The sequence below is a fragment of the Bactrocera tryoni genome, chromosome 5 (genome assembly GCF_016617805.1).
Source record: "Bactrocera tryoni isolate S06 chromosome 5, CSIRO_BtryS06_freeze2, whole genome shotgun sequence".
Classification (NCBI taxonomy): domain Eukaryota; kingdom Metazoa; phylum Arthropoda; class Insecta; order Diptera; family Tephritidae; genus Bactrocera; species Bactrocera tryoni.
In genome coordinates, this window is record NC_052503.1 from 52,055,937 (window position 1) to 52,068,937 (window position 13,001).

Sequence of the window (13,001 nt, forward strand, 5' to 3'; positions counted from 1 at the left end):
GCTTCAAGATAAAGACCGTCAAACATCGCAGCTATTGTTTAAAAAGTCGTGCTGTGATATCGTTACGATCGCTAACTGATTGACCGCGATCCATAATTCCGCACGTATGTCATCGCATTTTGGGAGTACTTCTTGTCTTTTCTTGGGCTGCCATACGTTGATGGCAAAAAGAACGCCGACCAATATCAGCGCGACCTCTTCGTGGCTTCGTAACAAATTTCAATCAGTAATTGATCACTTCGTCTGAAACACACATAAAGTTTTCACTGAATAATTTTCAATAATTTTTCCTTTGGATAGCCGGAATAAAAAAGCAAGCGACTGCAATTGAACAATTCAAATAACTTACAAATCAAAATATTGAAAAACAAAACAAACGAAAATTGAAAAAAATGTGTATGAAAAATGTTACTTTTTGGAATTGTCCAATTTTCCGACTTCTCCTCATGAAAAGTATAGGGTATTTGTTTGTAAACCTTTCCCGATCCACAACAAACAACCTTTAAAAATTTCATCAACCGTTCTCTTAGTGTTACTAACAAATAAGCATTCATTGTTATATACATATGTACATATGTATGTATGTAACGTTTGTATGGGGAAAAGAAAAAGGCTGTTTTAAGGGGTTTTCCGGAGATTATTCGAATTTTTCTCGCCGTAAAAACCATCTTTGAACTTCAACGAACATTTAAGAAAAAGAATTGGCCAAATTGGTCCAGGCGTTATTGAGTTATGAGCGTACATACATTTTGGCGATTCATTTTTATTTATATAGATATATATGTACATATATACATACATACATAGATTAAATAGTATTTTGTTGCCGAAACAAATGTTCATCTTAGTAATACATATATTTCTAGAACTGCGGGTATAAATATATACATTTGAACTTCCATAACTTGAGCTTCTATAACTTGATGTTCGTCATAACTCGAACTCTTGAATTGGCAAAAGAAGTCAAACTTCATACAAATTTTCTTCCATAACTCGAAGTTTTGTTGTGGATTATGGTGATTCGAGTTAGGGAAGTTCAACTGTATTTGTAATTGTTTGGATATAAGAACTGCCAACAAACAAAAGACATATTCATATTCTATTGATTTGCTTTTCTCATAAGGTCGGTTGCCAGCTAATTAAAATTTCAAAATCATCTAAAAATTTTTAGACGCTAAAAAGAACATTAATAGCCTTTCAACCTAAGAACATATTGAAATCAATGAAATATTATATCGAAAAGTGAATAAATGGAAAATAATGCACTCGAGAATCTAGTCAATTCATATCGATCAATTAGCCTACTGGTAAATGTTTTGCAAGTATTTGAAAGACTATTTTTCGCAGACTTTCGCCTCGAGAGTTCTACATTCTCAATAAGGCAATATTTTTTCCCGAATTGGTCGTTTTGACGCTGTTATCGTACTTGATTTAGTTATATAGTACATAATTTAGTTTTCCATTTTCTAATGCACAAACTCAAAATCTTATATAAGAGTTACAAACTTACTCAGAAATAACATTTTCAAATGTGCAAATTTATTACAAAAATAATATTCCGGTTTCGCACGACGTATCGCACGCTGCGACCAATATTCGGCTAACATACATACATACAAGTATGTACATAGTCGACCAACAGAGTCGATAATTCGACCAACCATGGATCGGGTTCGCACCAATTTACTCTAGTGGAGGATACGCATCCTCAGGGATGACATACAGTGCGCAGCGAAGACGCTATTTCTACTGTGAAGTAGAGTATTGAAAAAGACCCAAATGAGTCCACACGAATCATTTTATCAGCTATAAAGCTTACTTTTGGTTGGATGGGTACGTTAATAAAAAAATTTTCGCATTTGGGATGAAGGTAATCCACAAGCCATATATCGGATAATATTTCTTTAAAAGAAAGCCCAACAAAGTATTGCAGTCTACGGCGAACGTTATAGAACCATGACTAATGATTTTTTCGTACCTGAATTGGAGGATGTTGATGTGTACGACCTTTGAAGTCGCTTGTCCACGAAGATAAACATGAGACGATTGAAGTTTTGGAAGAGAATAATCGACACGTTATTGTAGACACACGGTCACAGTTGCTACAAAGACGGCAAATAAAACGGATGTGCATTACTGATCACTTTCAACATGTTGGAACAATCAATTCAATATTTTACGAAACTACTAGGGCAAAAATAAATACACGTTCAGCGAAATACCCGAAGCAGAGTGGGCAAAATCACACAAAACTTGGATTGCAACAGACTAGGGGAAGGTTATTTCTTCCGATGAATCAAAATTTAATTGGTTTGAACCCCACGGGAAAAGGAGAGCGTTTTTTTGGAAAACTGTTTTTACCTACCGTAATGCATTCACCCTATTAAATGGTGTAGGGGGCTATTACTAAGTTTGGTGGACAGCTTAATATTCTTAAAGGATCTGTGAATGCCGAAGTACTATATACTATGTAATTTTGACAGTTGGAAAATTGAACAGCTGTGCGAACACACTCAAAAAGTTTATTTTCAGGATGATTCAGCCCCTTGCTATAGAGCTATAACGGTAACTAATGCATAAAAATATTGAACCGGATTTTTCAATAATTCATTGCAAACACTTACAGGTTACAAACCAAAAATATTTTTATGGAATTCAGTCTCTCACGTAGATGTCACAGGTCTCACTGATCTCAATCCAATTGAGAACGGTTGGCATCATATGAGCAGAAAAAAGAGAAAAGCATCCAAAAAGTCTAAAAAAATGGAAATATTATCGAAGCTGTGCGGAATGTGTTTGTGTACTTGCATTTTTCTGTAAAACAAGTGTTAAACTATAAGTTTATTATATGAAAATGCTTTAAACATAAACTACATACAATTGGATGACTCTCAAAAAAACTAATTTATGTAACTTAAGATAATATTAACCTGTATAGCCACTCTCTAAAGTGCGTGGGTTTATTGCCGAGTTTACATGTATATTTACCGTCTTCTTAAGCGTTTAAAAACATAAAAGACAATATTAATTTACATATAACAATCAATACCGGATAATGTTAAGGAGGCTTAATATTCATTAACCTTCTCTGCTATTATATTACACTATCTCATAGTTATCCTCAAAGATCTTATCTTTAATATAAAGTGAAAATTATCAATCATCATTTAGCGCATAGAGGCTATTAGGAAGAGCAATTAAACGTAAATTGATTTCTGTTCACTTTAGGTGTTAGACAACGCTTCCACTGACAATGACATCGGTATACCGACTGTCAAATGTATGTATGTCCATTGCTTTATCAATATCCTTCACAATCTCAAAACAACCCTCCAACGCAGTATTTTCCTGCTACAAGCTCTTTGTAGCCGAAGGAACAAATGTTAACCTCTGGCTAAATGCCTCCTCCGAATGAATTTTCTCCCCCTCACACATCAGCATATTGCAGAAATCAGTGAAGATGTTGGTGAATGGTCGTTGCAAGCTGAAACGATACAAAATAGAGCCAATAGTGAAATTAAAGTAATGTAGAGTGTTGAAAACGTAGAAGAAGAGCAGGGAACACAGGTTTCATGTCCACTTGCATATGTACTACATGAACTCAAACTGTGCACACTTTTAGTCAGCGTCCATAAATATTATATGATAGGTTGAGAATAATTGTGTTTGTACGCAACTATTCAATTATAACTATGTAGGTATGTATATTTATAGATATACGCATACATACATATGTATTTAATTTATATATGTATAGTATATCAATATTTGTTTAACTTCACTAATAAAATTTTACTGATATTCCAATAGTGAACAGCTGCAAATTAAATTAATTATTGCAAATAGAAAACTTCCTTTTCGTAGTCATTTTTGGAGAGTTTTAGAAAAAAAATTACACTATCATAATATATGTATGTATAATCACATTTTACGCGTGGTCATCTGACGAGTTTTCGGTTTAACAAGCCATCCAAAATTATCTTATTGATGTTTCTTTGGTATACTATATTACGAATGCCAGAATTTTGGTTACTCCACATTGCCAGCGCTGCTATATTTTTATCTTGAACTTCGCATTTTTTGCTTTTCGTTTAATTGTGTTAAATAATTGTGGTATCTGCAGAAAATATAAATGATTTTTCTCCAAGTTTCCATTGAGTTTGAATAAAACGTAGTTCAGCGCTAATGATTGGAAAATAAACTAAAGATTTAGGACAATTCCACCAAAGGGGTCTTCAGTAAAGGCCATATCCGTGAAATATGGAGTTCCAAAGTCGTTTAAACTGACGTTGAGCAACACGAAAAGCTCCGTCAGGATCGGGAAGGACCTCCCTGAGCCGTTCGATACCAAACGAGGTTTCAGACAAGGCGACTCCCTACCGTGCGACTTCTTCAGCCTGCTTCTGGAGAAAATAGTTCGAGCTGCAGAACTAAATAGAGAAGGTACCATCTTCTATAAAAGTGTACAGCTGCTGGCGTATACCGATGATATTGATATCATCGGCCTCAACACCCGCGCCGTTAGTTCTGCTTTCTCCAGGCTGGACAAGGAAGCACTGAAAATGGGTCTGGCACTGAACGAGGGCAAGACGAAATATCTCCTGTCATCAAACAAACAGTCGTCGCACTCGCGACTTGGCTCTCACGTCACTGTTGACAGCCATAACTTTGAAGTCGTAGATAATTTCGTCTATCTTGGAACCAGCGTAAACACCACCAACAATGTCAGCCCAGAAATCCAACACAGCATAACTCTTGCCAACAGGTGCTACTTCAGACTGAGTAGGCAATTGGAAAGTAAAGTCCTCTCTCGACGAACAAAAGCCAAACTCTATAAGTCGCTCATAATTCCCGTCCTGCTATATGGTGCAGAGGCTTGGGCAGCAACCGATGAGTCGACGTTACGAGTTTTCGAGAGAAAAATTCTGCGAAAGATTTATGGTCCTTTGCGCATTGGCCACGGCGAATATCGCATTCGATGGAACGATTAGCTGTACGAGATATACGCCGACATTGACATAGTTCAGCGAATTAAAAGACAGCGGCTACGCTGGCTAGGTCATGTTGTCCGGATGGATTAAAACACTCCAGCTCTGAAAGTATTCGACGCAGTACTCGTCCGTGGAAGCAGAGGAAGATGAAGACCTCCACTCCGTTGGAAAGACTAGATGGAGAAAGACCTGGCACTTGCAATCTCCAATTGGTGCCAAACAGCGAAAAGGAGGAACGACTGGCGCGCTGTTGTTAACTCGGCTATAATCGCGTAAGCGGTATCCACGCCAATTAAGAAGAAGAAAGTAGTTTTTTGTACTAAAAAAATTATTTTAAAATCGAGGTATACGTTCAAAAAACTCATCGCATGACATTATTTCAATAAAACTATTTTTCCTCAATTCAGTTCGAGATCAATGCAAAACATACGCAAATATCAAATACAAACTTGCGGCAATTGTATTTTGGCATTTTCAAGTCCCGTTTGACCTCAATATCGCACCCAACGTTTAGCCAACCGTATTATTGGATAGGTTTAATCCAAGTAGAGGTAGTTTTTCAATAGCCTTTTCTTACAGATCACGCGAGAGTCATGGGAAGACTTACGTCTCAACAACTTTTGCAAATCATTCAATTTTATTACGAAAATTCACGTTTTGTAAAGAATGTGTTTCGTGCGCTTCGCTCAACATATGGCATACATGGCCATCACCCATCTTGAGACCCAATATTCGTTATTGGATAATATTCGCCCGAATAGATCACGTTTAGCACGCATTGAAGAAAATATTGCAGGCGTAGCTGAGAGTGTACACGAAGACCGTGAGAGTCGATTAGGTGCCGGTCACAGCAACTCGGACTGACCTATGGAACGTCTTGGCGCATTTTACGTCAAAATCTTAAATTGAAACCATACAAAATACAGCTTCTGCAATAACTGAAGCCGCTCGACCTTCCCAACCGACATCGCTTTGCTCTATGTGCTCTTGAAAAGTTTCAAGAAGATCTGACATCTTCGAGTCAAGGAAAACTTGGCGCATTTGGTGTGGTTTGTGAACCGGCGGAATCATTGGAATTCTTCAAAAATGATGCCAATGAGAACTTAACCGTCAATGACGACCGCTTTGCGCCATGATAACCGACTGTTTGATGCTTGAAATTGCAGCTTGTGATCTCGACGACATTTGGCAAACATCGCATCAATCAATGGATTTATTGATAGAACACTTCGGTAAGCAGATTATTTCAAGTTTTGGGCTGATCGATTGGCAACCAAAATCGTGTAATATCACTCCGTTAGACTCTTTCCTGTGTGGATATGTAAAGTCTTCAGTCTATGCGGACAATCCCGCTTCGATTCAGGCCTTGGCGCAAAACATCACGCATTACATTCACCAGTTACCAGTCGAAATGCTCGAACGAGTCATCGAAAATTGGACTCAACGGATGGACCATCTGAGACGTAATCGCGGCCAACATTTGAAAGAGATAGTATTCAAAAAACAACCAAAGAATATTCTTTCGAATGATAACAAATACATATTCCTTATTAAATTTCAAGTTTATGCGTTTTTTTTTTAAGAAGAGTACCTCAAAATGAAAATAGCGACTCAAATCATACATCAAAAAACGCGAAGGAATAACTTGCTGAATAACGTTTCTTACTGATGCAGTGACCAGTCCCAATCTCAATTCGGTTCTTAATTTGTGACCAAAATTTAAAAGAAGACTAGGTAGAAGACTAGATCGGTATTGATCAACCGTAACGAATCAGGACGACCTTTGGCTGCTGGTAGGGGAAGGTGGGGAATGGCCAGCGCGATATTTTTTTCCCTAGTATAGGTTGACAGCTGCAACCAACTGTCATCGGCTCGTCTCATACTAAGCTCAGTTTCTATATAGCACTCGAGCTGTGAACACGTGTTATAACCTCTCTGCGACAACAAAAAGAAATTCGACACTCCGAAAGTTTTTTTTCAACTCTGTGTACAGTTGATTTTTTTTTATATTTTCCAATAAATTCATCCAGGTAAATATGTTTATAATATTAGTTAAGCCTTTAGCTTTCGACACACAAAAGAAATTTTGCACGAATTTACATTGTGTTCATTATCCACCGCCATTTTGCAAATATGAGCGTTTGGGGAATGTCGGGGAAGTTTTTTACATTTGACATGCTAACTTCATATATTTGACGTGTATAACTGATTTTTCGTGCAGAATTTCAAAAACACAATAGTTTTTCAACATTTCCTGATAGTTTCGTGCTCCGAAAATTTTTTTTTAGTCATTATGCCGCGGTACTATCCCAAACAAGAGAAAATTGTTGATTTCGACAACATTTTGGAGGCGATCAAGTCGGTGAAAATACATCACAACAGCGTTCGACAATCTGCGACGGCACACAAAATTCCGAGGACCAACCTGATGCGTTATATTGCAGCATTTGATAGTGCGAGCATCGACGTTACTACTGCCAATGCCGATGCAATAAAGAATTTGCTGGCTGAAAGCACGACGATGGGCACAAAAACAGTGAGTTCTGCTGGTTTCTTTCTTTTTCTTTCATCGAATAATAAATAATTTTTTTTTTATTTCAGATCTTCAACATCGAACAAGAGAAGGCGCTGATAAGCTACATTCTCCAGGCCAGCAACATCAACTATGGAATTAGTTTGATGGAGCTTCGTAAGCTCGCGTATGAATTTGCTCGGAAAGTTGGCGCGTCGTATCCGGATCCATGGAACGACAATCAAAATTTGTCACTGCGAACACCAGAGCAAGTAAGCCAGAGCCGTGCGAAGCGATTCAACAAAGAGAATGTCGATGCATTCTTTGCCAATCTTTCATCCGTTCTCGGTAAGACGCCGTTGGAACCTCACCGAATATGGAACATGGATGAAACCGGGTGCCCGACCGTGCCAACCAGACCTGTCAAAACCATCGCGCGCAAAGGACAAAAGCAGGTCGGCTCATCAACATCTGCCGGAAAAGGCACCAATGTGTCTTTGGCTTTGGCCGTCAGCGCTAGTGGCCAGTCTATACCGCCATTCTTCCTCTTTCCCCGAGTCAACATGAAAGAGATTTTTATGACTCATGCGAGTCATGGCGCTGTTGGTGTTGCGAACGGTTCTGGTTACATGAACTCTGACGTATTCCCTCAATTCATGCGTCATTTCATCAAGCACACCGGTGCTAATGCCGATTCGGCAACCATGTTGCTGCTGGACAACCACGGTTCGCATTTATCGATCGAGGCGATAGATTTGGCGTTGGATCATGGCATCACGTTGCTGTCTTTTCCGCCGAAATGCACGCACAAAATGCAGCCGCTAGATGTTGCGGTATTTGCACCATTTAAAGGCATGATGACCGTGAAGCATGATGCATAGAAAAAGTCCAACATTGGTGTCACTTTCGATATGCATCATGTGCCGCTCCTTGTCGATCAGTGCCTCGATGTTATGTTAACGCCGAAAACCATCAAATCCGGCTTCCGAACAACTGGCATCTACCCGTTCAACCCGCAAATTTTCACTGAAGTTGACTTTGTCGCTTCGGAACTGAGCGGCGAAAATTTGTTCGGTGACGAAGAGAAAGACGCCGACAATCAACATCGAGTTCTTGCCTCTGGTGATGCCATTGTGACTGCTGCGAATGAGGAGGTGTCAACGTCGGAGGCATCGACAAGTGCCCCAGCTTCGACAAGTGGTGCTGCATCATCGTCGTTGTCTCTTGTTTCGGCTCCACAGCTCCGTGATGCATTGAAATCGGTTGGCCCGTTGAAATTGGGCACACCTGAGCCGAAATCAAAAGGTGGCCGCAAGACAGTGGAGTCAACGATTTTGACATCGCCTGAAGTTGTCGCAGATCTGCGTCACAAGGCCGAAAAAAAGCGGCAAAAATTGACGAAGGCAGCCGATGAACCAGCAGCCAAGAAGCAAAAAGGCCGTGGCAAATCGAAGACGCCACGGAAGAGAAGCCTGTCTCCGACCGAAACCGACATCGAAGAGGACTTCGATTTTTGCACGATTTGCAAGAAAAAGATGCCGAAGCACGAGAATCGTCAAAACACGGCCCATTGCATCGTTTGTGATCGAGGGGTTCACTTGAAATGGACCGGACCGAACCCGAACACTTACACCTGCATCCACTGCGAGTCGGAATAATTTTTTTCGCCAATTCCTATTTTTATTATTATTTATGAATCTCTCTTTCATTTCCATTGATGGATAAACGTTTTTCATCGGTAACAATCATGTTTTAATCGATTTACTTTTTTCAAAATCACAAAATCAGGTTTTTTGCGCCAATGGCTATAACTTTAAAATTTTTGTAGAATTTTATCAAACCAATGTTATCAAAAGGAAGGTTACGACTCGCACTACAAACCCATGCTTTGGAATTTTCACAAAAAATAACTTTTATGTGACTTTTTAACCGAAATCAAAACGTGGCCCAACATTCCCCTATGTATAGCGGGTAAGCAGAATTAGGTTAAAAGAATGCAAAGTGTTTTGTGTAAAAAAGTGTTTTATTTAGTTATTTTGGCTTAGAATTTGTTCCTTTCCTTTTTGGTAATATAAACTATTGTGTTTAGAAATAAAGAGAAAACAACGTGCTAAATTTTTTTCGCTACTTCTATTTTTATGCACAAAGAAATACACGAAGCACAAACTGTACTCATTTGTGCTTCCCAGATAATGTATGTATGCTTGTATGTTGTATGCTATTTTTGTCTTCACACCAAAATAACTAAAATATACTTTCTGTATTCAATACAATAATTTACCCTAATGGTTTCTAACAGCAGTGTCAACAAACCATAACCACACCCAACTCTGATTTTCGTTCAATTATTGGTGACCTTACGCCTACAACCACAATAATGGAGGAGTACTTGAAGCAGGGCGCTTTTGTCAGCAAAAATATACCGAAAAGATTGCTCTTTAATAAATATTTTTATTTCAAAATTTATATATTTCTTAAAATATTTTAGCTTAAGTCTCGCAAAATAAACAGATTTAACTGCAACACAAAAACGTTATTAGTTTAAGTATACGCTAAAGCAATTGAAGGAAGGCAATGCCACAAAATCACATTGCTTTCACTTTAACGGCATCAAACGAATTCGTTCACGCATTCACTATGCTTTAACTTAATGATTAAAGGAGGGCGATGCGGCCAACTACACGAAGTGCCTGTCACCGTACTGAGTGCCTGTCACCGTGTCACTGAGTGCCTGTCACCGTATTTCGGCGCTAGCTATTGATAACGCGCCATCATCACCAAATGAATCACGGAGAACTCCTCCATATTGTGTTTCGCAAGTCGGTCTACCTGCGTCAGCGCCTAGACGACTACTAATGGCGATGCCTGATGTCTTTTTAATTTCTCTTTGGGCAACAGCTTGACTCAACAAGGTAGACTGAGCAAGCGCGCTCTCTCTCTGATTGCAGGTAAGGCAGTTCAAATCATCTCAAATTAAATATTTCATGCTCTTCGTTTGATTAAATCTTCCTTTTTTCAATACAAGTGTTGTATCGATGTAACAAATTTTGGTAATATTTGTATGTATGAACATATTTTCTTTATCTATTCTATTTTTATATTTCTATTTCCAAATTATAAGTTTTTTCCTTTTGCGTCGGACCCATTTCTTATAGGCTCTTTCTTTTGTTTTTTTTATTTCCGTCTATCTGTTGATTCTCAATACGAAATTGAATTTGGCGCCACTGCGGATAAGTAATTGGATGTGCCTTTAATGGTCAATCGTCCATCAACCGCCAAAATTGTGTTAAATACTTACATATGTATGTGTATATGTAACATACAAAAACTTCACTTGATTGTGAAACATATTCTTTATTCATTACTTGTATACACACTAGAACTTAGATATAAGTTGTGAGCGAAATGGCCTTTTCAGCAAGAATATAATTACTTTTGAATATTTATGCAAACTGCATTTCCAGTGGCGGAATTAATAGGTCCCTACATTTAAACTTGATACCTTTGTAACCAATAGAGTTGAATTTTCTTTAACAAATAAGGGTTTAATCCGAGAAAGTCTTGATATTTGAGCGGGCACGCCCGACATGGTCACTTCACAGATTTACTAATCAAGCACCAGAGAATATATCGGGACAAAACTTTGCAAAAATATTGTTTTTGAGACTTGTCATCTCTCGCTTAAAGATTTTCACATTCTAGCAGACCTTATGCCGAATATGTTGGTCAGTCAATTATATAAGTAATGCTTTTATTTATTGAGCTATCTTGCTTTTAGTGTTCAACACAATCTTTATAAGGCAATTGGGCGGTTTCGGAGGAGTGCAGAAAAGATTTGCACTGAATAAATTTGTGCCTATTTACCTTTAATGTGATAAGAGATACGTACATTAGACCCTATAGGGGGTGGGACTATGCACACTTTTAACTTAACTTAATTTGTGGCTTAGTACTATAACTAAGTCCGTTAGTCTATATATAACTCTCAATTAATTTAAATGTTACAAACACCGCTTAATGACCACTTGACAATAAAAAGCACTTTGTATTTCTTATACGCGCAATGGCGCCAAATACGATTTCATATTAAGAATCAACAGATAGACGGAAACAACACAACAAAAGACAGAGCTTATTAGAAATCGGTCCGACGAAATAGGAGAAAACTTTTGTGCTGACTAAATAAGAATAAAACTGACTCAAATATGACAAACATTTGTTACGTAGATACAACACTAGTACTGGAATATAAAAAGATTTAATCACTCAAAGAGAATGATATATTAAATTTGAGTTGAGAGGCAGTTCTACCTTACCTGCAATCGGAGACAGAGCGCGCATGCTCAGTAGGAGCTACGCTCTGCCTTGTTGAGAATTAAAAAGACATCAGGCATCGCCTTTAGTACGCGCCTCCTTGCTGACACAGGTAGGCCGATTTCCCTGCGAAACACAACATGGGAAATGTCTCTTCGATTCATGGATTTCAAAATTGACGATGATGGCACGTTATCAATAACTAGAGGCAAAGTATGGGACAGACAGGCGAAAGTAGTTGGCAGAACCGCCCCTCTTTATGGCACCATAATCACTAAGTTAAAGCATAGTGAATGCGTGAACGAATTCGATTGATTGTAATGTGATTTTGTGGCATTGCCTTCCCTCAATTGCTTTAGCGTATACTTAAACTAATAACCTTTTTGTGTTCACTTCAATTTATTTATTTCACAGGACTTAAGCCACAATGTTTTAAGAAATATATATATTTTGATATTAAAATATTTATTCAAGAGCCGAACTTTTTGGTTTATTTTTGCTGACAAAAGTGGCCTGCCTCAATTACTCTTGAAAAGCCTCCACTATCAAAGTCGTCGACGCAGGGTCACCAATAATTGAACGAAAGCCAGAGTTGGGTGTGGTTATGGTTTGTTGACACTGCTGTTAGAAACCATTAGAGCAAATTATTGTATTGACCACAGAAAAAAAGCAGTAATTATTTCAGAATAGGATCAAAATTAACATAAATACTTGCTCTGTATGTTATATAAACTTTATCTCTACATATCTTGAGCAATTATGTTACCTATAACAGAACTGAGTTCTATTTTAAGAATATCAAATATTTATGTGTTGTTCGGGCGTAGCAGGTCGAATCAGATTTAATAGTCTATTTGAACCAAAGCTACTGTATTATTTATAAAATCTCTACCTAATTTTGTTTCTATACATATTACAGTTGGATGATTAAATATTGGGCGTGGCTCTCTATCACTACCACTATAGATATATTAATAAGCCTTCTACCACCTCCTCATACAATAAACAAATTAATATAATGATCGCGCCCACCCGCCATATAACTGTTTTGTTGAAAAACTAATAAAAGTGCAAAAGTTCGATGACTAAGTAAATAAATACGCCAGGGACATTAAGTTTTACAACCAAGATGTTGCTTAAAGCTTCAACGGAATCATTTTAAAATGTGTTGGGCACCGCCCCCT

The 13,001-nt window shown here is 38.0% G+C and overlaps 1 protein-coding gene across 1 annotated transcript; it reads left to right on the forward strand.

Annotated features, from left to right (window-relative positions):
* Positions 1-7,373: 7,373 nt before the first annotated feature.
* LOC120778353 lies at positions 7,374-8,384 on the forward strand. Its single transcript, XM_040110142.1, has 2 exons — positions 7,374-7,527; positions 7,593-8,384. The coding sequence occupies exons 1-2, from the start codon at positions 7,420-7,422 to the stop codon at positions 8,382-8,384; spliced, it is 900 nt and encodes a 299-aa protein (XP_039966076.1). The 5' UTR covers positions 7,374-7,419.
* The last annotated feature ends 4,617 nt before the right edge of the window (positions 8,385-13,001 follow it).

Excerpts from the sequence above, each read along its gene's own strand:
- LOC120778353 (XM_040110142.1), top strand. The coding sequence starts at position 7,420 with ATGCGTTATATTGCAGCATTTGATAGTGCGAGCATCGACGTTACTACT. Across the intron at positions 7,528-7,592 it reads CGACGATGGGCACAAAAACA|ATCTTCAACATCGAACAAGA; the intron begins GTGAGTTCTGCT and ends TTTTTATTTCAG.